We start from the raw sequence: 26,778 nt of genomic DNA on the forward strand, positions 1-26,778 counted from the left end.
TCTGTGTCCTTGTTGCTTGCGCTTTTACGTTCAGAATAAAGTAGTTCTCCCAAGGCAGAGAATATTTGTACTAAGGGAGTAATTACTTATTAACATCCAACCAAGTGCAGCTACAAGGCCACAAAGAAGGCTGTGGATCGTTTCCAGGCGGCAGGTTGGAACCACAGTGTACTGCCACAGGGTAGCAGCGCAGCGGGAACGCTGGATACTGCCGTTTCCGGCGGCGTGTAGGGGGCTGGTTGGACAGCAGGGGCGTCAGGCAGCTGCACCAAAAGGGCCGTCGGTCACTTCCAGGTGGCAGGTTTGAACCGCAGTGTACTGCCACAGGGTGGCAGCGTGGCGGGAGAAGCTGGACGCCACCGTTTCCGGCGGCACGTAGGGGGCTGGTTGGACAGCAGGGGCACCAGGCAGCTCCGCCACGAGGGCCGTCGGTCGTTTCCAGGCGGCAGGTTGGAACTGCAGGGTACTGCTACAGGGTAGCAGCGCGACGGGGGACGCTGAATACCGCCGTTTCCGGCGACACGTAGGGGGGCTCTTTGGACAGCAGGGGCGTCAGGCAGCTGGCGCCACGAGAGCCGTCGGTCGCTTCCAGGCGGCCGGTTGGAACTGCAGTGTACTGCTACAGGGTAGCAGAGCGGCGGGGGACGCTGGATATCACCGTTTCCGGCGGCGCGTAGGGGCTGTTTGGACAACAGGGGAGTCAGGCAGCTCCGCCACGAGGGCCATCGGTCGTTTCCAGGCAGCAGGTTGAAACCGCAGTAGGGTGCCTCGATGCACATGCCCCCGCTTAGGGTGAAGGCACCCTTTGAACCACTCGACGCCGCCTAAACCGGTTTTCGCGCGCTCCCTCCGCCATTGCGTTCTCCGCGTCGACCTCGCCGCTCTACTGTCGTGCAGGCGTCACTGCTGCGCGACTGCGTTCGCGCGCCTTTCATTGCCGTGCAGTGCCTGGATGTTGTGTTCTTCAGTGCATGAGAAATGCTTGGAGGATGTTCCATTTTCCAAGAGAACCGGAAAGGAGGCTTGTGTGTCTGGTCCAGATCAAGAGTGACAAGTGACAACCGACGAACTCCTCATGTGTCTGTAGTGTAAGTGCCGCATGTTGGTTCAGTGCTGTTTTTGTTGCGATTTACCGCTTTTGCGTTTAGCCAGCTAAGTGTAGCCCAACATTTTTATTGGTCAGATGTCATTTCCGCACTATTCGTTTTGCTCAGCGTAAAAAAAAAGGCACGCTTCAGCGCCAAACCGGCCATTGCCTGTCGCTGCCTGTTTTCATCCAATATTGGATGTCACAATGTTTTCGCTCGTGATTGCATACCAAACGTGCTTTTGCCGCTTCTGTTCATTAGAAAATAATTACCTTTACGAGGCGCTTGTCAGCGAAACACGGCCGGCACAAATCAAGGCACAGAGGACAAGAACAAGCGACGGCACAGACGCTGTTGCAATTACTGTGCCTCTGGGTCATCTAGGAGCCAATACGGATTAATTTACTTACGATTTTTTTTTGTTTTTGACATGTATACTGAGTTGGGTAGCGTGCGCTGACTGTTAGCCCGATGCTTCGTCCAATGACGCCGCATTAGGTTAGTAAATGAGATTAACAGAATATGTTATGTGCAGATTGAGACACTCATTAGAGTAATTCGACTTATATATTTGGACTACTTTGTTTTCTTGCGTGCTTTGTTCATTGTTTTCATTCTCGAGCAGGAAATGTGGGGCTAATTCCAATAAAAAATTCATCTGCAGGCTCATTTCGAAGACAAGAGCTTCGAACAAAACCATGTGGATGGATAGAAGAAGCTCAAGCCCAATGCTGTCCCAACGGTGTTCCCATTCAGAGGTCAGATACCTGTTAACCTTGGTGTTTGTTGCCATGTTGCTTATCACCTCGTCGTCTACATTTGAAAATTTTGAGTGAGGAAGTGGTTGGTGTGTATGCATATTAAATTTTCTGGCACGTCTTCTATGGACCCTTTTCAAAACTTTGGAGGTCAGCTTCTTGGCACAACAAAATTCCTTCACCCTGGCCGCCAAACCAGCTTTGGGGTAAAAAAAAGGTGCAATGCTGCAGACATATATAGCCTGAACAATGCCGCGTTCCTTTCCTTTACACGACACGCTGCCGGAATAAAGGGATTAACACTAGCTTTGCCTAGTCACTCCTTTTGTTGAAGGGGGTGAAAAACAGCGGCACGTGACGTTTAGGATGGGCCACCATGGTGAAGTGTCCTTTGCAATGTAGAAAAGCTTACTTTGAGTTTTGCAAAAGGACACTATTTTAAATATGTAATGTGCTATTTTTGCTTATTTATCTGCTTCCAGAACTTGCTAAAGAGCAAAGGCCACCAAGGGAACGAAGTGTGCATGTGCCTGCATTACTCAGTGATGACGCTGCCGCACAAAGTTCTTCACCAGAAGTGAGAAACGTTCTTCTCTTAAACACGCAAGAATATAACAGCAGATTCATTGTCTGATGGAGTAATAAATAAGACACTGGTGGGTACAGCAAGCAGCAATTCTAGTGAGCAACTTACTTCGACTACCACGGATGTACGGCCTCAAGAAACTGCAGTGATTCGTGCGACCCAACCTTTTGATTCTGAGGGAGCAGAGCTGAGGAAGAAGATAGTAGATATCACAGCAGCCAATAATAAGCTGAAACAACACCACAAAGAATCTAAGAACAGTGTCAAAAAACTACAGAAGCAGAATCGCAAGCTGCAGAAAGAGGCAGCTTATTTCTCACGAAATACGAAGTTTTTAAATCAAGACCAAATTCGTGCCCTTTCTCGGAACAACAAGCATGGCAATTCATGGTCAGCGCAAACAGTAAAGCAAGGCCTAAAAATTAAATTTGCTTGTGGAACCACTGGTTATGAAACGCTCAGAAAGATTGGCTACCCTCTCCCATCAAGCAGAACGTTAGCAAGAATTCAGAGCCTGAAGTTTCTGCCAGGTATCCTGCATGAAGTGATCGACGTAATGAGATCGAAAGCAGAGGGAATGGAGGACGTGGAAAAAGACTGTGTTCTCTTTCTAGATGAAATGAAAATAGCACCCGGATTTGAACTCGACCGTAGAGAAGACGTGCTTTTGGGAGGAACGACCTTGCCATCGAAGCCTGAAGAGTCATCCACCATGCTTTGGTGTTTATGCTAGGTGGGGTAAACCAAAGATGAAAGCAAGTGATAGCCTATTAATTTACTGGTAGGCACGTGGACGGCTCTGTACTCAAGACATATGTCCTGGAAATAGTTCAGATATGTAGCCGGATTTCTCTAAGAGTACGGGTAGTCATCTGTGACATGGGTGCAGCAAACCGTGCTCTGTGGAGAGAATTTGGCTTTTCGAGTCACCGCTATTCGACAACTTTGTGCTCAACACCCCGCCCAACCTTAGACGGGAAGGAACTTTTTTTCATCTCTGACCCAACACATGTCCTTAAGAACCTGAAAGGACAGCTTCTAAGCTGAAGTTTTGACGCTCAGTGATGATACAGTAAGCAAGAACGGATTCACTTCCTCGAAGGTGAAACTAGAGCATGTACAGGCCGTCTTGGACTATGACACTGCCAATGAACTTAAGGTAGCACCAGATTTATCAGAAATCCACATTAGTGGTGGTCACTTCACCAAGATGAAAGTCGGAGTCGCTGTCCAGCTCTTCCGCGAAGCCCAGCCAGCTATTCAGTTCCTAATAAAAGAAGGAGTGATTGAACCAGAGGCCGAAACAACAGTGTGGTTTAAGGACCTCGTTTCTAGGTGGTACGCCCTTATGTTATCGCGTCATTCCACCATGGCGCTAAGCCGCAGAAACTTGACTAAATATCATGCCGCCTTGGACACACTGCGTGTGGCAATAGACACGATCAGAGAACTGAAAATGGGCACTGGATCTCAGTGGAAGCCATCGCAAGCAGGGGTCCTAATTGCAACAACGGCTGTCCTTCGCCTTCAAGAAGTGCTTCTTGGCAGTGGAATGTATGAATTCCTTCTGACGAGCAGGCTGTTGCAAGACTGCCTAGAAAATCTTTTTTCTGTGGTGCGGCTCATGAAGCCAGTGCCCACTGCGTACGACTTCAAGTGTGCATTTAGACTCATCAGCGTCAGCCACTTTCTTCATACTCTCAGGTCGACAAGTTACGAACTTGATGACCATGAATACCATGTCGATCTGCTTGCACACGCCAAGAAGTTTTGTGGTTTATGGTTTATGGGGGTTTAACGTCCCAAAGCGACTCAGACTATGAGAGACGCCGTAGTGAAGGGCTCCAGGAATTTCGACCGCCTGTGGTTCTTTAACGTGCATTGACATCGCACAGTACACGGGCCTCTAATTTCGCCTCCATCGAAATTCAACCGCCGCAGCCGGGATCGAACCCACGTCTTTCGGGCCAGCAGCCGAGCACCATAACCACACAGCCACCGTGGCGGCGCACACGCCAAGAAGGAAGGTAGAGAAAACGAAGTCGATGAAATCAATGATTCGGAAATCCTGTTCATTGAAGAGCTCACGTCAACCGAGTGCCGTATCTTGTTTTACCTTGGCGGTTTTATTTTGAAAGGAATTCTAAAATTCATAACTTGCGTGCAATGCAAGGCTGCTCTCCTTGGCAACCGTGACGATGGGTATGCTTCCCTCACTGCACTCAAGGAATACGTCAGGGATGGACAAAACCTCATTTATCCCAGCAGGGATGTAATGAAAACACTGAAAAACTATGAAGAGCATTTTACAGCCGTCAATTCATGGTGTACCGGCACATTTTTCACCATGAAGTCGCCACTTTGTTCTTTGGTCGCATATCTTGAAGAGATAGACAAGCCCTCTGTGAAGACTTGCATGGCTCACAAAGAGCGAATAAGAAAAATGTTGACCGCTGCGTATGCCAGAGTGAGGCTCCGAATTCATCTTTGCCAAATTCCGAGCCCTCATTCTAGTGGCCACGGAAGCAAGACTTGTGCTGGAGTCAGCCTTGTGTAACCAAGCCAGAATATGAAGTTCCGCGAAAGTTTAGCTTTGAAGCCTGAATTCTGCATCTATGTATATATGCAGGCACAACTGTTTTGTCAATTACAGTCATCTATTTAACAAAGATGTCTACTTTGAAAAAGGCCAATAATGTTCACATTCCCATTAACAGAAATATTGCTAACTTTATTATGTTTTCATAACCACTGAATAAATGATTTCATGTTTGCTTGGGTAAAAAGTTGTGTTCATCTAGGTATACCGAGATGAACAGGCAAGTGCTTATATTTTATTACCGTTGCTGATAATCGTTGTTTCTTCAAAACGTGCAAAACCAAGACGCTGTGTCATTGACCGCGTCTGCTCAGTTTCTTACCCATTCATTGCACTCACTTGTATTGAGACATTTATAGCTAAAATTTTAAAAAAGAACGCCAAACAAGCCTGGAGAGAAATCACCCGTTGCGCTTCAGCATCTATTTAACGTGTTAGTTTGAAATTAACTACGAAAGAAGTTAGCAGAATTAAATATCAATTCAGGGAGGTGTGCTCTAAAATAAATTTTCAAACTCCCCCCTACACGCAGTGGTTTGTGTCATTTTTCCAGCGTTCTGTTTGCCCAGAGATTAAACATGCGTAGGAAGGACAGCACCAATGGGTCTGCCAATACCCACGGTGGTATGCAGAATATGCATTGACACAACCGTCATCGAGATTTAACTCATCTTAAAAGCGGCTCAAAACGTTTTATTGCATGCTCCTCTGCTTAGTAACGGTTCCCCTCATCCAAATCTATCACAGAACTCGGTAAATAAACATTTTCAAGAATTTTTTTCCTCTCCTTCTCTAGGAGGAAGGTAGCTTGACGTGAGTAAGCTAGCTGACGATGCAAATTTATGTTAGGGTTGAGTGCTGTTTAGATGCACCAACGGGGTCAGTGCATAGAGATAGGTTCTGAACTAAAGCGATAGATTCGAGAGAAGCTTTACTGACATAATTGGCGCATATCTTCCATACCCGCTTTCCTTGTTACCGTCAACACCTTGATGTTGGCTGCTTGTCCCGTTTTTAAAAGCAGAAGGCTCTCAAACAAAATTTAGTATCCTATTCTCATGTAAAACAGAAGCGCACCGCAAGACTTCTTATTTTTCTTATTTTAAGCGCCCGCGGCAAGCGAGAAGCGAGCAGCCCTCCCTCCACGAAAACGTAACCTGCATGCCGCGGGAGCGAGAATGGCGGCCGCCGTAGCAGACGACGCAGGTGTCCTCACCCTGAGCAGGGGCGCGAGCATCGAGGCACCCTAAACCACAGGGTAGTGCTACAGGGTAGCAGTGCGGCGGGGGGACGCTGGATACCGCCATTTCCGGCAGCGCGTAGGGAGCTGTTTGGACAGCAAGGGCGTCAGGCAGCTGGTGCCACGAGCGCCGTCGGTCGTTACCAGGCGGCGGTTGGAGCCGCATCCAATGTACTGCTATAGGGTAGCAGCGCAGCGGAGGACGCTGGATACCACCGTTTCCAGCAACGCGTAGATGGCTCTTTGAACAGCAAGGGCGTCAGGCAGCTGGTGCCACGAGCGCCGTCAGTCGTTACCAGGCGGTGGTTGGAGCCGCATCCAGTGTACTGCTGCAGGGTAGCAGCGCGGCGGAGGACGCTGGATACCACCGTTTCAAGCGGCGCGTAGGGGGCTGTTTGGACAGCACGGGCGTCAGCCCGAGGGCCGTCGGTCGTTTCCGGGCAGCAGGTTGGAACCGCAGGGTACTGCTACAGGGTAGCAGCGCGGCGGGGGACGCAGTGGGGGACATCCGTTTTCCTCGGAGGTCCAGACGGAACTGTGCCCGTCTGCCTGCGTGCAGCTATGCGAGGCAGGAAAAGAAAAAAAAAGAGAAAGGAAGAGTTCAGGGTAAAACGGCCCGTTGTGGTAGTTTGACGATCTAAACGGCCATGTTCCAGAAAGCTTGCCTTACTGTTTCGTTGAGGTCCTCCGGTCACTCCTGGATGTCGTCGAGGTCCAGGTAACGGCCAATAGCGCTCCAGCAGTACTCGTTAAGGCTGAGCAGCTGGGCGCGGCCGTCTTCTAAGGCATGGCAGTTGACCCGCTCCCTGACGACTCCTACCAGCCGCATGAAGTCGTCCATGCTCTGGGTTCTTCCCACCCCGTGGCGCACCACGTCAGTGGCTTCGGCGCTGCTCACCAATAGCGGCTCGGCGAGCTCGTCCTGGAGCGTGGGATGCCTGGCGACTCGCTGCAAGGCACAGGCGCTGTATCTGCGTCGGGGTTTCGTGCGTTCTCAGAAACGCAGCTCTCCAGTGACTCATCCCAAATTTTGAATTCACCCGCCGTGGTGGCTCAGTGGTTATGGCGCTTGTCTACTGAGCCAGGGTACCCGGGTTCAAACCCGAACGCGGCATTTAATTACTTCAAGAGGAAAATGTGAAGGGTATATTGTTATGAATTCAGAAATAAACTTTGTGTACACATCTTCATCTTTTATCTTGTATAAGTGGGACCAATCGTGAATACTAATGTCATACTTGAATGTTTCCAGCCTGCTATTTGATATGTATAGAACGTAAATTGGTGTTTCAGGACGCCTGCAACTTTTCGGACCTGTGTAAGAGAACATAAACACAGGACAGTGATCACTGACAACTGAGGTAATGGTACCAGCTTGGTTGACGATAATTTCAATATTGGTAATGAGGAGATCAATACAGGAAAAAGAAGCCTGTGTAACACGTGCAGGTTTTTGATTAAATTCATAAATCCAGTCGACTGAAGGGTAATCAGAAAACATTGGGATAAGGTGCTATTCCCTGCGATATCTACATTGAAATCTCCACCGCAGATGAGGCGAAAATTGTTTGCGCTAACATAGTCTAAAAATGTTTCAAAGAAGTCTATGAAGCTTGAAATAATGCCATTCGAGGGCCGGTATACAACCATTATTATTTCCAAGTTGCATTTCAACATCTCATAATCACTCATTGAAATTCAGAACTCCGGAACAGGTACACAACGGCAGGTGTTTCAATGTATGCGACAACACCGCCACCACGCCTATTCGGCCAGTTAATGAAATAACTGCTGTGCCCATATAGGCGTAGCGCGCTGCTATCGCTATTGAACCATGTTTTGGTTAGCACAGTAACACTAAAGTGAAAACTGAATTCGCTCAGCAGTACTGTTATCTAGACTTCTTTATGATTAGCAGAGCGAGTATTGATATGAAAAACTGAACTAAGAGGCTGGTGTGGAAGCTGAACGCGAGAGGGTAAAATGAAATCATGATTATAAAGACCTATCAATACCGGAACTTGGTTCAGGGCTCACACTGGTCGAGTCTGCTTCAATGATAAAGGAGCACTTGCAGCTTCAGGGACGGGGCCTATCTTTGCAAGGTCCCCTTCACAAGGTACATTAGTATCTTCAGAGCCATCAGACCGCCTTGCAAACATCTTACCATTGCATATCCAAACTGACTTCTATTTATTGTCATGCTTGCTTTTCACTGCCATTCTTAGCTGTTTTTTCTGTGCCGGACAACGGTGTTCCACTTCACTTCACTTCACTTTATTACCTTAAAGACCCCACTTTGGGGGTGTTACATAAGGGGTGGGAGTACAAATATGGGTTGAATATGGTTGCTTACATGATATTTATGAAATGCATATTTAAATTGTTCACAAAACTTGATTGGCAGGTGATGGCATCAACGTCGTGGGGAAGGCCATTCCAGTCTTTAGCAGTGCGAAGAAAAAAGGATGCGGAAAAAGTGACTGTGCGGGAGCGTTGGCATGACACTTGCAGTGGATGGCCGGTGCGATGAGATATGCGAGCGGGCGGTGTGATGTAGGGTGGTTGTCCGAGGGAACTGTAAAAAAACTTATGAAACAGACTAAGAGAAGCAATGCGACGACGATGGGCAAGAGTTGATAAACCTGATTGTCGTTTAAGTGACGATACACTGATGTCGTATGAATAGGCAGAATGAATGAACCTCGTGGCGCGATTTTGGACAGATTCTAGTGAACTGATGAGATATGCTTGTTGCGGGCTCCAGATAGCAGATGCGTATTCTAGTTTTGGTCGAATGAGTGATTGGTAGGCGAGAAGTTTAATACTTTGAGGGGCGTGCCGTAGGTGACGTTTCAAAAAACCCAATGACCGGTTAGCTGATGCGACGATGTTCGTTACATGAGAGCGCCAGGAGAGATCCTGGCACAAGGTGACACCTAGGTACTTGTATGAGTATACAGATTCTAGTGGAACGTTAGCAACGGAGTAAGAGAAAATATGGGGGTTACGCCGGCGGTGAAAAGATACGAGTTTACATTTATTAGGATTAAGCGACATTAGCCAGTCATCGCACCAGGCATGCACTGTGTCAATGTCGTTTTGCAGCTGTGATTGGTCAAAGGTGTTGGAAATCGTGTGGTAAATAACGCAGTCGTCTGCAAACAGACGAACATTGCAAACCAGGTTTGAGGGTAAGTCGTTTATGTAGATTAAGAATAGGAGGGGAGCAAGTACAGAACCTTGGGGTACGCCTGATGTTACTGGAAGAGGGTTGGAACTCTGGCTATTAACGAGAACAAACTGGGAGCGCTTAGAAAGGAATTCTTCGATCCACAATAAGACGTTAGGATGCAGTTTTAGCATGGTTAGTTTTAGCAGTAAACGCCTGTGGGGAACTTTATCAAATGCTTTAGCAAAGTCTAGAAAAATAGCGTCAGTTTGTAAATTTAGGTCGAGGTTAGAGTGAACGTCATGAAGAAAGACGGCCAGTTGAGTTTCACATGACAAACCCTTGCGAAACCCATGTTGTGAGGGATGAAAGAAGTTGATAGCGTCAAGAAAGTCCATGATTTGAGAATAGATGACGTGTTCCATGATTTTGCAAGGTATGCTGGTTAATGATATCGGACGGTAATTTAAAGGAGAATCTTTGTTACCGGACTTAAAGACGGGAATGACCTTTCCCACTTTCCAGTCATCCGGAATGGAACCTGTAGAAAGCGACTGTGAAAACAATAACAATAAGTACATTGCAGAAATATTATTAGTGTTGCGCAGTATTTTGGAGTTAATTTCGTCGACGCCGGCCGATGATGAAGTTTTAAGGTGTTCAATGAGAGAGGTAATGCCGGCTTCAGAAAACGCGATAGCAGGCATGCTGGACTCTATATTGACGGCGAAAGTTGCAGTTGGTGGGTGAATTTCATTAGTGAACACAGATGAAAAGGCGTTATTAAAAATGTCAGCGCACTCAATGTCATCAGCTTCCTCTCCAGACTCTTTAGTTAGAGTGATGGTATGTGCCGGGTGCTCACTTATGACCTGCCAAAACTTTCTGGGATTGGAAGTCAACAATTTGGGGAGGTCGTTGTGAAGGAAAGAGTATTTTGCGTAGCGAATTTCTGATAGGTAGGTGCGTTCGGCTGTATAGTATTTTTCCCATGCGCACTCGTCGTATTGCTTTAATTTTGCCGCACGGAAAAGGCGCTTCTTTTTATTGTCGAGTCTTTTTATCGTTTTGGTATACCATGGTTTCTGGCGGTCCGAGTGGAAGCTTATTTTGGGGATGTATCTATCGGTTAGTTCGCTAACCTTTTTCTTAAAACGGGACCAATTGTCATTTACTGAATTATCGTGAAAAGATGCTTCAAATGTTGTGAGATATTGGTTTAATTCAAGACTAAAGGCTTCACAGTTTCCTTTGTCGTAGAGGCGAATAGTTTTGTTTTGATTCTGGCGTCGTGATGGGTGGAACTCAAATGTGGCGTGAATTACTTTATGGTCGCTGATTTCGCGTAGATAAGTGATAGATGAGAGGGCTACCGGGTGGGTAGTCAGGATTAGATCTAGGATGTTTGCACCGCGGGTCGGTTCAGATACCACTTGAGTTAAGTTGAAGTTTAGGCAGACCTCGATAAAATCATTCGCTTCCCTGTTGCCGACAGCTGTCTGTGTCTGCCAGTTGATTTCTGGAAAATTGAAGTCTCCAAAAAGAATGATATGCGCTTTTGGGTATTTCCTCGTTAATTGGCTGATCACGTCGTTAAGAATTCGAGAGAAATCGGAGTTGGTATTTGGCGCTCTATAACAAACGCCCAGCAGTACGGTTTGGGGCGCAGCGCGACAAAGTAGCCATACTATCTCAAGGTCTGATGGAATATTAATAACTGTACACGAGAACTGATTGCTAACTGCGATGAAAACGCCTCCACCTCGAGCGGATGTGCGATCTTTGCGAAGAAGGTTAAAATTCGGTAAGTCAGCAAGAACTTCAGTATCGGTGATGCCATTAGTGAGCCATGTTTCGGTAAGTATCAGCAAGTTACTAGCAGATGAACACACAAGATTGGAGATGATTTCACGTTTCGGAAGAAAACTACGTATGTTTGTGAAAATCGCCGAAAAGGAAAGATTAGGCTGGGGGGTGGTAGGTACATGAGCGGCTGGGGGCTGGCGGCGCAGCAACCGCTATGGTATCTCTTTTACAGATTGCGATGGTTCGTCGAAGATATATCGTCGGGAACCGATGAACAGGGTTTTGTATCGCAAAGAAAAACGGTTAGTCTTGCTTTTGGCAAATGTAACTAGATGTTTGCGCACATTGCGAACGCGGCGTGAAAAATCTTCACCGACGGAGTAGTCAGCGTTCTTGAATTTGCGGCCATTAGCTAGAATTTCGTCCTTCGTTTTGAAAAGTGCGAATTTGGCAATTAACGGACGGCAGCGATCAGGTTCGTGGCGCCCAAGACGGTGAGTGCGGTCTATTGTTTTGGGGTCGAGGGTGATGTCCAAAAATTCGGAGCAATGGCGAATTAGTAGCTTTTCAGAGTCGGCCCACGTTTCAGATGGGTCAGGGTCCGGAATGTTGTAGAATATGAGGTTGTTTCTTCGTGATTGGTTTTCTGCTTCGTCTATGCGATCCTCGAGATCACAGAGCTGGCGAGTTGCCTGGGTGGTGTGAGTGCTTAGGCCTTCTATCTCTGTGCGTAGTGACTGTATGGTTTGGTAATGACCTTCAAGAGCGCTGATGCGCCTGCTTAGATCAGAAATAAGGTTGTCTGTTGTTAGTAACTGGTTTTTGAGGTCTGTAACTTCCGCGATTAATGTCGACTGACCGGTGGACAATTTTTTAAGTTCCGTAACTACAGTTTCGAGTGAGGCAGGGCCGGGGTTAGTCTCTATGTCGCCGGACAACAAAAGCAAGGAAATAATGACATCAGAACACTCAGTGACAATGGCAAGGCAGCATTGCGGGCTCGGCAGCTGTATCAAAAAGTAATCACTAGATTTCTTAGCGTAAACCGTAAAGCGTAGATTTCTTCGCGTATACCGGTGTTTCGTCCACTAGTCGTATGTCTTTGTTAGTGAGCCGTGTCTTCTTTGCTTTCCTGAGTGCAGCGTCAGGCTTTGTTCTTGACCTAAATTGAACCACTATGTTTGTTATGCCAGGCTTCCGGGTGGGTACACGATGACATGTTTCGATGTACGATTCAGTGATAGGTTCTTTCATGACGTTACCAATCTCGGATAAAATGGCCACAATGTTTTCGCTTTCCCTCTTGATGACCGCAAAAATCTCAAGATTTGATTTCCGCGAGTATTGCCCTGAATGAACAACTCGTTTTCTAGGTCTGAGGCAGTTATTTCAAAAGTAGAGCATTTAGCCTTAAGCACATCATTTCCACTTGCTTGCTTTGTGCTTTTTGATTTTTCGTCTTGCAGTTCTTTCTTCAAATCACGGATTTCAGCATGAGTGTACTCATGACTCTGAGTAAGATTACGTCGTTCAAGGCGTAAGTCCCTGATTTCATTCTGAAGTTCCCTTTCCATCGATTCTTTGAATGTCTCTCTTGTTTGAGCTCTTCTTTTAGCTTAACAAAATCGTCTTTCATTTTAGTCAAATCTTTCGACATGCTTCCCGAGACAACCAACAAAGAAAGCGCAACAACTTGACAACTTGGCAGTAATAGCAACTGACGCAGAGAAAGCAAAGTTACATGTGTACCGTACTAACCTGCAGCAAAAAAGGCAGCAGGCGCTTAGATGATGCCGCAGATTGCACCTCTTGGTAGAAATCCACGCAGAAATCCACGCAGGTCACTGCAGAAATCCACGCAGTAAATGATGTTCACCCACTGAATAACGTAATTCTCCCAAGGCAGAGAATATTTGTAATAAGGGAGTAATTACTTATTAACATCCACCCAAGTACAGCCAAAAGGCCCCAAAGAAGGCCATCGGTCGATTCCAGGCGGCAGGTTTGAACCGTAGTGTACTGCTACAGGGTAGCATCACGACGGGGGAAGCTGGACACCGCCATTTCCGGCGGCGTGTAGAGGGCTGTTTGGACAGCAGGGGCATCAGCCAGCTGGCGCCACGAGCACCGTCGGTCGTTTCCAGGCGGCAGGTTGGAACCACAGTGCACTGCTACAGGGTAGCAGCGTGGCGGGGGGACGCTGGATACCACCGTTTCCGGTGGCGTGTAGAGTGCTGTTTGGACAGCGCCACAAGCGCCGTCGGTCGTTTCCAGGCGGCAGGCTGGAACCACAGTGTACTGCTACAGGGTAGCAGCGCGGCAGGGGACGCTGGATACCACCGTTTCCAGCGGTGCGTAGGGGCCTGGTTGGACAGCAGGGGCATAAGCCAGCTGGCGCCACGAGCGCCGTCGGTCGTTTCCAGGCGGCAGGTTGGAACTACAGTGTACTGCTACAGGGTAGCAGCGGGGCGGGGGGACGCTGGGTACCACCGTTTCCGGCGGCGTGTAGAGTGCTGTTTGGACAGCGCCACAAGCGCCGTCGGTCGTTTCCAGGCGGCAGGTTGGAACCACAGTGTACTGCTACAGGGTAGCAGCGCGGCAGGGGACGCTGGATACCACCATTTCCAGAGGTGCGTAGGGGTCTGGTTGGACAGCATGGGCATCAGCCAGCTGGCGCCACGACCGCTGTCGGTCGTTTCCAGGCAACAGGTTGGAACCGCAGTGTACTGCTACAGGGTAGCATCCCGGAGGGGGAAGCTGGATGCAGCCGTTTCCAGCGGCGCGTAGGGGCCTGGTTGGACAGCAGGGGCGTCAGGCAGTTGGCGGCACGACGGCCGTCGGTCGCTTCTAGGCCGCATGTTGGAACCGCAGTGTACTGCTACCGTGTAGCAGCGTGGCGGGGGACGCTGGATACCGCCGTTTCCAGCGGCGCATAGGGGGGCTCTTTGGACAGCATTGGCGCCAGGCAGTTGGCGTCACGAGAGCCGTCGGTCGCTTACAGGCGGCAGGTTGGAACCGCAGTGTACTGCTACAGGGTAGCAGCGCGGCGGGGGACGCTGGATACCACCGTTTCCGGTGGCGCATAGGGGGGCTCTTTGGACAGCAGGGACGTCAGGCAGTTGGCGTCATGAGAGCCATCGGTCGCATCCAGGCGGCAGGTTGGAACTGCAATGTACTGCTACAGGGTAGCAGCGCGGCGGGGGACCCCAGATACCGCCGTTTCCGGCGGCGCGTAGGGGGCTGGTTGGACAGCAGGGGCGTCAGGAAGCTCCGCCACGAGGGTCGTCGGTCATTTCCAGGCAGCAGGTTGGAACCGCAGGGTACTGCTAGAGGGTAGCAGCGCGGCAGGGGATATCCGTTCTCCTCGGAGGTCCAGACGGAACCGTGCCCGTCTGCCTGCATGCAGCTATGCGAGGCAGGAAAGCAGAAAAAAAGAGAGAAAGGAAGAGTTCAGGGTGAAATGGCCTCTGGTGGCAGTTTGATGATCTAAACGGCCATGTTCCGGAAAGCTTGGCTTACTGTTTCGTTGAGCTCCTCCGGCCACTCCTCGATGTCGTAAAGGTCCAGGTAACGCCTAATAGCGCTCCAGCAGTACTCGTTGAGGCTGACCAGCTGGGCGCGGCCGTCTTCGAAGGCGTGGCACTTGACCCGCTCCCTGACGACTCCTGCCAGCCGCATGAAGTCGTCCATGCTCTGCGTTCCACGCAGGCCGCGGCGCACCAGCTCAGTGGCCTCGGCGCTGCTCACCGTTAGCTGCTCGGCGAGCTCGGCCTGGAGCGCGGGATGCCGGGCGACTCGCTGCAAGGCGCAGATGCTGCACCTGCGTCGGGGTTTCATGCTTTCTCAGAAACGCAGCTCTCCAGTAAATCAGCCCCGAATTCAACCGCCGCGGTGGCTCAGTGGTCATAGCGCTTGCCTACTAAGCCAGAGTACCCAGGTTCGAACCCGACTGCGGCGGTTAATTTCTTTGAGAGAACATCTGCGTCTTTTATCTTGTATAAGTGGGACCAATTGTGAATACCAATGTCATACTTGAATTTTTCCAGTGCACTATTTGATATGTACTGAACGTAAATTGGCATTTCAGGACGACTGCAACTTTACGGATCTGTGTAATAGAACATAAAAACAGGACAGTGATCACTGACATCTGAGGTAATGGTACCAGCTTGGTTGACGATAGTTTCAATAATGGTAATGATGAGATCAATACAGGAAAAAGTAGCCTGTGTAACACGTGTAGGTGTGTTGATTAAATTCATGAAACCAGTCGACTGAAAGGTAATCAAAAAATTTTGGGTTAGGTTGCTATCCCCTGCGATACCTACATCGAAATCTCCTCCGCAGATGAGGCGAAAATTGCTTGCGCTGACGTAGGCTAAAAATGTTTCAAAGAAGTATTTGAAGCTTGAAATAATGCCATTCGAGGGCCGGTATACAACCGTTATTATTTCCAAGTTGCATTTCAACATCTCATAATCACTCGTTGAAATGCAGAACTCCGGAACAGGAACACAACGGCGCTGTGTTTGAATGTATGCAGCAAAACCGCCACCACGCCTACTCGGCCGGTTAACGAAATAATTGCTGTACCCATTTAGGCATAGTGCGCTGCTATCGCTATTGAACCATGTTTCGGTTAGCATAATTATTCTAAAATGAAAACTGAATTCGCTCAGCAGTGCTGTTATCTGGTCTTCTTTATTATTAGCAGAACGAGCATTGGCATGAAAAACGGAACTGAGAGGCTGGTGTGGAAGCTGAACGCGAGAGGGTAAAATGAAATCATGATATTCCATTTTGACCGTTTATGAAGACCTATCAATACCAAAACTTGGTTCAGGGCTCGCATTGGTCGAGTCCGCTTCACCTGATAAAGGAGCACCTGCAGCTTCAGGGACGGGGCCTATCTTTGCAAGGTCCCCTTCACAAGATATATATGTATCTTCAGAGCCATCAGCCCGCCTTGCAAAGATCTTACCATTGCGTATCCAAACTGACTTCTATTTAAAGTCATGCTTCCTTTTCACTGCCATTCTTAGCAGTTTTTTCTGTGCCGGACAACGGTGTTCCTTCGCGTATACCGGTGTTTCGTCCACTAGTCGTATGTCTTTGTTAGTGAGCAGTGTCTTTTTTGCTTTCCTGAGGGCAGTGTCACGCATTGTTTTTGACTGACCTAAATTGAACCACTATGTTTATGTCCGGCTTCCGGGTGGGTACATGATGACATGTTGCGATGCCAGGTTCAGTGATAGGTTCTTTGATGACATTACCAATCTCGGACAAAATGGCCACAACGTTATCGCTTTCCTTCTTGTAACCACAAAAATCTCAAGACTTGCTTTCCGCGAGTATTGCCCTGAATGAACAAAACTCCTTTTTCTAGGTCTGAGGCAGTCATTTCAAGAGTGGAGCATTTAGCTTTAAGCACATCATTTCCACTTGCTTGCTTCGTGCTTTTTGATTTTTCATCTTGCAATTCTTTCTTCAAATCACGGATATCAGCATGAGCGTACTCAAGACTCTTAGTAAGATTACGTTGTTCAAGGTGTAAATCCATGATTTCATTCCGAAGTTCTCTTTCCATCGATTCTTTGAATGTCTTAAACTCTTGTTCGAGCTCTTTTTTTAGCCTAACAAACTCATCTTTCATTTTAACAAATCTTTCGACATGCTTCGCGAGACAACCAACAAAGAAAGCGCTACAACTATACAACTTGGCAGTAGTGGCAGCTGACGCAGAGAAAAGAAAGTTATGTTTGTACCGTACTAACCTGCAGCAAAAAAGGCAACAGGCGCTTAGATGATGCCGGAGATTGCACCTCGTGGTAGAAATCCACGCAGAAATCCACGCAGGTCACTGCAGAAATCCACGCAGTAAATGATGTTCATCCACTGAATAAAGTAATTCTCCCAAGGCAGAGAATATTTGTAATAAGAGAGTAATTACTCATTAACATCCATCCAAGTGCAGCCACAAGGCCAGAAGGAAGGCCGTCGTTCGTTTCCAGGCGGCAGGTGGGAACCGCAGTGTACTGCTATAGGGTAGCAGCAAGGCGGGGGACGCTGGATACCGCCTTGTCCGGCGGCGCGTAGGGGGCTGGTTGGACAGCAGGGGCGTCAGGCAGCTGCGCCACGAGGGCCGTCGGTCGCTTCCAGGTGGCAGGTTTGAACCGCAGTGTACTGCTAAAGGGTAGCAGCGCGGCGGGGGACACTGGATACTGCCGTTTCGGGCGACGCGTAGGAGCTGATTGGATAGCAGGGGCGTCAGACAGCTGCGCCACAAGGGCCGTCGGTCGCTTCCAGGCGGCAGGTTGGAACAGCAGTGTACTGCTACAGGGTAGCAGCGCGGCGGAGGACGCTGGATACCGCCATTTTCGGCGGCGCGTAGGGGGCTGTTTGGAATGCAGGGGTGTCAGGCAACTGTCAGGCAACGTTTCCAGGCAGTACGTCGGAATCGCAGTGTACCACTACAGGGTAGCAGCGCGGCGGAAGACGCTGGATACTGCCGTTTCCGGCGGCGTGTGGGGGGCTGTTTGGACAGCGCCACGAGCGCCGTCGGTCGTTTCCAGGTGGCAGGTTGGAACCGCAGTGTACTGCTACAGGGTAGCAGCGCGGCGGAGAACGCTGGATACCGCCGTTTCCGGCGGCGCGTAGGGGGCTGTTTGGAATGCAGGGGCATCAGGCAGCTGTCGCCACGAACGCCGTCTGTCGTTTCCAGGCAGTACGTCGGAATCGCAGTGTACCACTACAGGGTAGCAGCGCGGCGGGGGACGCTGGATAATGCCGTTTCCGGCGGCGCATAGGGGGGCTGTTTGGACAGCAGAGGCGTCAGGCAGCTGGCGCCACGAGCGCCGTCGGTTGTTTCCAGGCGGCAGGTTGGAACCGCCGGTGTTGCTGCAGGGTAGCAGCGCGGCAGGGGACGCTGGATACCGCCGTTTCCGGCAGCGCGTAGGGGGCTGTTTGGACAGCAGGGACATCAGGCAGCTCCGCCACAAGGGCCGTCGGTCGTTTCCAGGCAGCAGGTTGGAACCGCAAGGTACTGCTACAGGGTAGCAGCGCGGCGGGGGACGCAGCTAGGGACATCGTTCTCCTCGGAGGTCCAGACGGAACTGTGCCCGTCCTCCTGCGTGCGGCTATGCGAGGCAGGAAAGGGGAAAAAAGAGAAAGGAAGAGTTCCGGGTGAAGTGGCCCGTTGTGGCAGTTTGACGAACTAAACGGCCATGTTCCGGAAAGCTTGGCTTACTGTTTCTTTGAGGTCCTCCGGTCACTCCTGGATGTCGTTGAGGTCCAGGTAACGCCTAATAGCAATCCAGCAGTACTCGTTGAGGCTGTCCAGCTGGGCGCGGCCGTCTTCGAAGGCGTGGCACTTGACCCGCTCCCTGACGACTCCTGCCAGCCGCATGAAGTCGTCCATGCTCTGGGTTCTTCGCAGCCCGCGGCGCACCAGGTCAGTGGCCTCGGCCCTGCTCACCGATAGCTGCTCTGCGAGCTCGTCCTGGAGCGCAGGATGCCGGGCGACTCGCTCCAAGGCACAGGCGCTGTACCTGCATCGTGGTTTCGTGCGTTCTCAGAAACGCAGCTCTCCAGTGACTCATCCCCAATTTTGAATTCACCCGCCACGGTGGCTCAGTGGTTATGGCGCTCGTCTACTGAGCCAGAGTACCCGGGTTCGAACCCGACCGCGGCAGCTGCGCTTCGATAGGGGCGAAACGCAAAACGCGCTCGTGCACTGTGCGATGTAAACGCACGTTAAAGATCCCCAAGTGGTTGAAATTACTCTGAAGACTTCCACTACCGCGCGCTTTATCCCTTGCCTTACAGCATGATTCGGGTGACCGCCGAGACATGTGAGACAGTCACTGCGCCATTTCCTTTCCTCAAAAAAAGCAGTCCAGCCCCCTTATGTTGAGAACAGGTTTGACACCCCCCCGAAAAAAGAATAGCGCTGCTATTTTTCACCCTAGCATCTTTCAAAACGCACCAACAGACTCACGTTACGCTAGGTTTGCTCTATATACGTATGCAGACTGATTGGGGCGCTGTGGGATATGGCAACAGTTAAATATGCATAGGCTGACCGTAACAATGCACATCCAGACCGGCGAGCATTATGACGATCACAAGAAGGTGCAGCACAATATCTTATTAGCTGCGAAGCACCTGCGAAGAGATTATGTGCATTGTTAAGGTTAGCCTATGCCATTCTAACGGTTGCCGTACGGGACGGGACACTATTTCACAATCCCTTTCCTGTGTCCCAACGTAGCAATTGTTTGCAATCAGGTGAGGAATCAAGGTACTCTGAGGTCTTTGAGTTCACGCTACGCTTGTTAATAGCTCCACATCTGTTGAGTCGTCGTTAATCTTGCATGCCAGCAGCAGACCGATATTTTGAGCATACAGGCGGCAAAATGATAGCCAATTAACGCAAGCAAGATTTACAGGCGCGCAGATTTATATTTATCGATTATTGTTGGCGGTGTCCAGTCATGTTAACAGCGCACAAGGAATCCGCATTTTATGTGCTCTTTATAAAAGTATGCAGGACCAGGATGCCCGACCAACACTCCAAGTCAAATCTGTCTGTGGCTGGAAGCGTTGTTGAATATATGATGTACAAGAAATCATTTGGCCATTGAGTAGTGCTCCAAATATACGGTGTTTTCTTGAAATAAAAATGTGCAAGAATTCCAGAGAAGCCGTCGGATGTCGCTCTCTGCAACGCGAGAGATCAAATGAGGTAACATGAGGATGACATGTCTTGATTTTAAACCTTGGCGATTACTAATGACATCCTTAACTTTTTTTTCCTTAAAAATTGCAGCAAAGTGCACATGAAACACAGTGAGCGTGGTCTTGAAATCACGAATTCTGCTTTGTCGGCTAGGGTTGAAATGGCAGTCCGTGCAACTCCATTGAAAACCTTCGCAGCAATGGCTGCGATTAAGTGTCCATCACCTGTTGCAGAACGTTAATGCACGTTCCAGGCGAGAGAGAAAGAGAAAAAATTTCTGAGGACACTTAAGTCTGCTTACATGAAGGAATGCGAAAGCATGGAACCTGAACCTTCTAGAACGCGAGTTTTTTCCACGACGGCTCTACGCGTTGTACTTTTTTTCCTGTTGTTTTTAGTTTTTATTTCTCCAATTTTCATTTATATTTAATTATTGTTGCTTTTATTGTTTTATTTTTATTTTAGATTTCATGACGTCATTTGATTGAAAGGTGAGGCGGACACTTCCCGCGAACGGACTCTTGTCAGATCAGCGAAAACGGCAATTCGCCACCCCATTTCATACAACGGTGGGCAGTGCCACAAAAAATTAGCTGCGGTTCAAGCCGGCTCAACCGAGTAAGACAGCGAAAGCTCTGTTCAGTTAAGCACACGAAGGTGAGCACATGCCAAACGCTTTTACGTATCCAGCGAACGGCGTGCCTCGCAATTTCCGGCAGTTGCAAGAGTACCGTCGGCTCCGTACACACAGCTGTGGCGAGGCACATCGAGTCACGTGATTCGATAGTTGCAAGGAGAGCAAGTGCTGTCGGCTCAACGCGCAGCCATGGCGAGTCACGTGGCATGACCTCCTCCGCTCCTGATTAGAAGGTCAAATTTTATAGCCACATGAGCTCCATCTTTGTGTGGGAGGAGTAGAACTTTTGCTCTATATGTGCCCATCCAGTTATTTATCGCATTGCCGTGTTGAACTCTGCACATACCTACCTGTCATACACGGCGCCGACAACGAAATCGGAGGCCCAGGCAACAGCGTCCGCGTTTCGACGAGCCGTGTCATGGATGACGAACAGGTCAGTTGCCAGATGCCCTCCGCTCAGCTCGCAGCCATCCACGGTCACGTTGACCAGGTTGCGGTGGTCTTCTATGCTGAAGCGGAGGCGTCGGACAAAGGCGACGGCTATGCGTGGCTCACCGGCAGTCAGGTGAACCCGCCGGATGTTCCGGCTGCCCCTGACGGCGTCAGCCAGAAGCTCGACCTCATCATCATCCATGAGCTTGGCCAGGACACGCAGCTCCGTAATACTCGCATTTTGGCGGAGAGCACCACAGATAGCCTGGCAGCATTCCTTAGTGGGCTCTCTGAATATATTTCGGAGCCATACAGTAATCTGCAGCTTCCTGAGCGAGGCCGTTGCCGAGATGTAGTGGGCTATGGCCATGCACATCGTCTTGTCTACGCCGGGCAGCCAGATTTCGAGGTGGGCGGACGTAATGTGGGTGAGTGAAGATATTTGAACAAGCGTCCGATCCACTTCAACCCAGGTGTCGCGGTATGCAAAGGCATAGATCTGAGAGAATCCCCTGCACCTTAGGCTTTCTCTGTTCTGCACAACGTTAATAGTCGTTTCAAAGGAAACATTGTCCTCGGCGCCGCTGCTTATGAGAGCTTCGGAGGCTTTCTCCCACAGGTAGCGCTGGCTGCGTAGTCCGGAAATGGTCAACGTCATGAGGCTGTTCTTTGTCGAGAGGGCCCTGAACAGCAACTGCCAAGACTCCGGTTCGAAACTGGCAAGCGGTAACGCGATCGCTTCCAGCGTCCCGTTTTCTGCCAACGCGTGGAGCCAGGGACTGCAGTCGGCCGTACTCGCGACGTCTACTTGCAGACGTTCCCAGGCACCCAAGGCGGCAGTTGTGATATTAAGCCGCCGCAATATGCTGTTCCGAGCGAGCACCTCGGTCATGACTGCTGCGCTCTCGGGGTCTATGACAAAGTCTGTTAGGCTGACCTCCGTCACCGTTCGGTTTTCCAGGAGGCCCTCCAGTATCCACTTCATTGTGTTCTGGCGCAACTCATTGTGCGAGTCAACGCTGAGCTTCGTCAGCGTCCTAGTGGCGGCCACGTATCTCGAGAACTCTGCGCGGTATGCCAGAGAAGCTTCGCTAATCATGGAAGCATGTAGCGAGAGTTCTTCAAGGCAGCAGCTTGCCGTTAACGCTGCGAAGAACTCATTGGCGTTGCTGCCTTTCATGCGCAAGTTCGGCACTCTGAGAATCCTCAAGGATGCTGCCCTCTGGAGAGCCTCCGTGATCGCCGAGGAAAGCGCGACCGGACAATCCTCAGCTGTAGAGCCTTCCAGATGTTCGAGATTCATGAGAGAAGGGATGGCTGAGCAGAAATCCTCACGTCTCACGAGGCCGCTGAAGTGGATTTTAAACGACTTGATGGAAGCGTTGTCTTCCAACGCGTCACGCAGGAGCGTCTCGGACCCCTTGAAGCTGCTGGTGTTTATGTCGAGAGCAGCAAGGCACGGGTGCGTCTTGAGGAGGCGGTGGGCGAGAGCGGCTCCCTGTCGTATTTGTTTCCTGTTAGGAAGCGGAAGGCCCTGCTCGTCGATGCTGACGAGCGCGAGCTTGGCAGGAGTGCCGCACAGTTTCCGCAGCTCCAGCCGAGCGTTCCAAAAGAACGCGTTGAGCTTGGAAAGATGCGCCGTGATCTTGCAGCCGGCGCGCTCGGTTCCTGTGCACAAGGGTAAGCCGGGAAGCTCTGAGACATCCCGCCGCATCAGGGCCTGAGCGGAGCCACTGGGCCTCTCCATTTGTGTCTATAAGAAAGAAAAATAGAGAAAAATGGTCTCATTATGAACCACACACACACAAAAGAGCACAAAAGCGGAGAAGCTTCAAATCAATGTTGACACTAACACACGATGGTTGTTGAAGTATGTATCGAAGTGCCGACCCTTCAGTGACTGTTCTGATTAGATGCCAAATTTAGCTGAAGTAAACCTCTCTTTATTGTCTCCTTTTGTTCTGTATAAATTGAAGATTCTCCTCAATTCTTAGGTTATTCAAAGTGCTCTGCAATATGCGTTGCCCAGCGGTGGCAGACACTGAACTATTAAATCAGCTGGTTAGGTTGCGTACTTAGCATTGAATTATAAGTAGCTAGGACACTAGGAGATTGTCATAACTTTAATCCCTACTAACGAAGGCAATGTCAACTGCAATATGTGTATGCATAGGACAAATCATACAGGAAGAAAAACAGTATAGGAAAAACCATTGCGCAGCCAGAACAAAGAGGTATATGCACAGTGCAGGAGTCATCTAGTGATATTCCCCTCAAAACTAAAGTGGCAGCGCTTCAAGAAAAGCTGCTTAATAAATCTCACGATTTTTTTCACTACATGTGCAGTTTTATGTTAGTTATATTTGTAAGAAACGTTTTCATGTAACTATGCATGCATAAGTACATGATCATCTAAAAATGAACTAATAGCGTCATCATACAGAACAGGGCTTTGTGAACATGCTGGCATAGAAAAATTTGCGCACTTTCTACTCAATTATTTAAGACCTTGGGGTGACTTGACGAGGGTGTTAATTGTAATTGCCCAAGAACTGCACCAGGTATAGCTAAAAATAAAACTTATTACTGAAACTAGCATAGCCATTTCATATTTGCACCAAATTTAGTTACATATCGCATGCATAAATAACGAAAATACTTTTCATTGCCGCGTCCCCTCTCAATCTCGCCACGTGTCTGTTAGTAGCACGCCTGCGGCTGCTTCTTTCCAAACAAGCTTCGCGATCATGTACTACCTCATGAAACATGCATGATGCAATGAAAAAGCATGCGGCTTTTAGCAGCTATTCTAAGCATGCCAACGTGACTGCGAAAGATTGACAGAACTTACCACACTTCTTTCTACTCGAATCAAATAATTACGCCGGTCATATTAAGAAACAGTTTCAGGTATATATTCAATGCCATAAAACGCACCATTGAAACATGCTGTGCTGTCAACAAAAGAACGCATTCCTTGGGGATGAGTGAACCTGCCGGCGACCCGTGCACACCGGCTCAAGGTTATAAATACGTGCGCAGCTACATATGTGCTTTTTTCCTTGCGCAGTTATAAGCGCACTATGCTTATGTTCAGGTGTATGGACGCAGTAACTTGCATGTTATTAAGTACATTGAGTGGTAGTGCTGAATGACTCCCAGACTTCGCGCTTTACTACCACAGCCAATTCCCTGTTAGCCAGTTTCCTAATGCGGTATTTATCTGCGAGAAACCTATCGAGGCTATTTTAAATTTCTTTTTATGCTACTACGCGGATCCCACAGTGATGCAGCTGCTCAATACATGCTGCTTCTGCAGTGCGCAGGCATGATGCATGCGCCGATAGCTGCGCCAGCTGCGGTAGGCACAGGCAGGCAGAACCTGTTTTGCCTACCATGCGACAGTCGCCGCTGACATCAGCATCACCGCATCTTCGTGACGTCAGCGGGGTGAAGGAGGTCTATACAAACCAGTTTATTCGGCGAATCAGTCACTTTTTTTTTTTCGAAGGGGCTACAAATTACAAGACAGCCAAGCTAGAATAGGGTTTTTAAGTTACACCCTCGCCTTTATTCGTATATCTGTGTTTTTCCCCAACCCCTTTAATCACTCTCTCACGCGACACCCCTCTTGGTTTCCTTCTCTCCCCAAACCGTTTACATCAACTTAATGGATTCACTCGCGAGAACCCATCTGTCTGCGATTTACATATTCACTCCCTCCTCTACGTGCTATAGACATCAGCCTTCGCCCCTTTAGGGCTATTTTTTGCGCCTACACTTCGTGCAAGTTCATGTAGGCCAGTGGAGGGCGGGGCTAAAGCTATGACGTGAAGCGCTGCACTCGTCTGCATGAGCGTCAGCCAATAGCGTGATAAGGAGCGCCGTCGTCCTCGGGAGCAGATGACAACCTCTGAATTTATGAGTCTTCATAATTTATTATAAGATGAAATGAAGAAATATATACTGCAAAACGTTTTTGCGTTGCGTTTATTGCAGTAGAGAAATGCAAAGGACATTTTTGTTCCCTCTGAAATGAAACGCAACACACAAACTTGTATCGTCTGCTCTGCAGCTGTCGCTAAGCTTCTTGCACATTAAGTTCATCGTCGGATGAAGGGTCAACGAAGAGTTCCTCATGCGAAATACAAAGCATTCATGCTTCTGTCGTGACTAGGGGAACAGCGTTCTGCGCCGCGTTGAAACCGGCGTTCCGCGGCATATGAGGTGCGACTTTCAATGGCTGTCTATCGACTCCCAGCCAAAGGCCTGACCGACCACTTTGAGGCGCCGCCGTATTAATACACAGATGTGAAAGACGATACTGTAAGCATAGGGAGCTTCTCACTAACATACACAGATACGTGGATGACCATGTACGCAAAATACATTTTTTTCACGTGGGTCGCTCAGCGCCGATATACCAACCGAAAGAACGCGGCTTACCTAAACGCGAAGTAGTGTTCAGCACACTAAAATACGCGCTTTCAATCGTGTAAGTAGTTTTTATCTTCATAGAAGGTAAGGTTGGCACTGTCTTCGTATCGTGGGTGCACCGCCATAGTGCTGCCGTCGTCAAGGCGGACAATCTTCAGACTTGCGAGGCTGCGCTGCAACAGCGCGCGGCAAAAATGGCGTTGTGCATTTGAAACGCGCGCCTTCCTTATCTGCTAGCCTACACCTCCAAAAATAGCAGTGTAGAAAGTGTAGTCCTTGTGTGACACTACGCGTAAAAGAAATGCGTCCGTGTAGATGGGCAGAGCTATACTTTTTCTCCACTAGCAAAAAAAAATGAACTCATGCTAAACTGGCTACACTAGTGTAGCCAGTCTAGGTAAAAAAAAAATGGCCCTTTTATTCCGATGACTGTCACTTATATACAGATGAGATGAATGATGGGTAGCGCCCCTTATACATACACAACACTGCTTATAAGTATCAAAGCCTCCTGAAGAACATGCCTGAAGCGTCAGGGGTTTTTCTGCCCGCCGTATGGCGGCGCTTTCAGACAACCCTCTAGCACAAACCCTCGGTTAGCACAGACCCTTCGTTAAGAAAAAGGTTACAGAAACAGAGAGCTCTGTGGAAAACAGGCATGCTGACGAAATCGGCACTGGGAACATACAGGATTTTGAAACAGGAAATTGCCAAAGAAAATAACTATGACAATTGTAGGGGAAGCTCTTTGTTGTTTGAGGTCAGGACGGGAGTTTTGCAAATTAAGACATATAGAGTCAGATACCATGAGATAGACGCATTGTGTGTTGCGTGCGGAGAGGAGGCGGAAACGGCTGAACACTTGATACTTTTCTGTAAAGGGCCTCACCCTACAGTGGAAAGCAGCGAGGCTGATTTATCAAAGGCATTGAGGTTTAGGGACCGTGAAGGGAAAGTAGATTTTAAGCGGGTAGAAGTAACCAAGCGAAGGTTATCTGATTGGTGGCTAAAAATCAAGAGAAGAGAAAAATTTCAAAAGTCATGGCTAGGCGGCTTCAGCCACCGCCCGATTTAAAAGGTTCAGCCGTATCCCTCCATCCATCCATCCTAGCAGGCGACACGCAGGCAGCACAGAATTTTCTTGTGACTGCCGTTGTAGCAAAAAGTATGCCTTCTGGTGCGCTGTTTCTTATATTATTTGTGTGTTTAGTGTTACCGTTTGAAAAGTGACGCGTCGATGACTGCAGTTGCTGGAGGGAGTAGCAAGTGAAACTGCATTGCTG

At 49.0% G+C, this 26,778-nt stretch overlaps 2 protein-coding genes and 2 long non-coding RNA genes across 4 annotated transcripts in view; all 4 read right to left on the minus strand.

Moving 5' to 3' along the window:
- LOC144113006 (uncharacterized) overlaps positions 1–6,346 on the minus strand; it is a 56,713-nt gene extending 50,367 nt beyond the window's left edge. The window contains exon 1 of the long non-coding RNA XR_013310582.1: positions 87–6,346. This is a non-coding gene — a long non-coding RNA (uncharacterized LOC144113006). The remainder of the gene's footprint in view (positions 1–86) is intronic.
- A 4,475-nt stretch (positions 6,347–10,821) lies between these two features.
- Positions 10,822–14,205, minus strand: LOC144105148 (uncharacterized). The gene is made up of 2 exons (XM_077638334.1): positions 14,164–14,205; positions 10,822–12,283 (listed from the first exon to the last, which is right to left on the minus strand). Exons 1-2 carry the CDS (start codon positions 14,203–14,205, stop codon positions 11,462–11,464), a joined length of 864 nt encoding a protein of 287 aa, XP_077494460.1. The 3' UTR covers positions 10,822–11,461.
- LOC144133353 (uncharacterized) lies at positions 13,192–18,334 on the minus strand. Its single transcript, XR_013315040.1, has 4 exons — positions 17,200–18,334; positions 17,024–17,109; positions 14,769–15,069; positions 13,192–14,655 (listed from the first exon to the last, which is right to left on the minus strand). It is a non-coding gene; the product is annotated as an uncharacterized LOC144133353 (long non-coding RNA).
- Positions 18,335–18,500: 166 nt separating this feature from the next.
- Positions 18,501–22,805, minus strand: LOC144133354 (uncharacterized). The gene is made up of 2 exons (XM_077666397.1): positions 20,974–22,805; positions 18,501–18,796 (listed from the first exon to the last, which is right to left on the minus strand). Exons 1-2 carry the CDS (start codon positions 22,803–22,805, stop codon positions 18,517–18,519), a joined length of 2,112 nt encoding a protein of 703 aa, XP_077522523.1. The 3' UTR covers positions 18,501–18,516.
- Positions 22,806–26,778: the final 3,973 nt, after the last annotated feature.

Source organism: Amblyomma americanum, chromosome 1 (assembly GCF_052857255.1).
Source record: "Amblyomma americanum isolate KBUSLIRL-KWMA chromosome 1, ASM5285725v1, whole genome shotgun sequence".
NCBI classification, from domain to species: domain Eukaryota; kingdom Metazoa; phylum Arthropoda; class Arachnida; order Ixodida; family Ixodidae; genus Amblyomma; species Amblyomma americanum.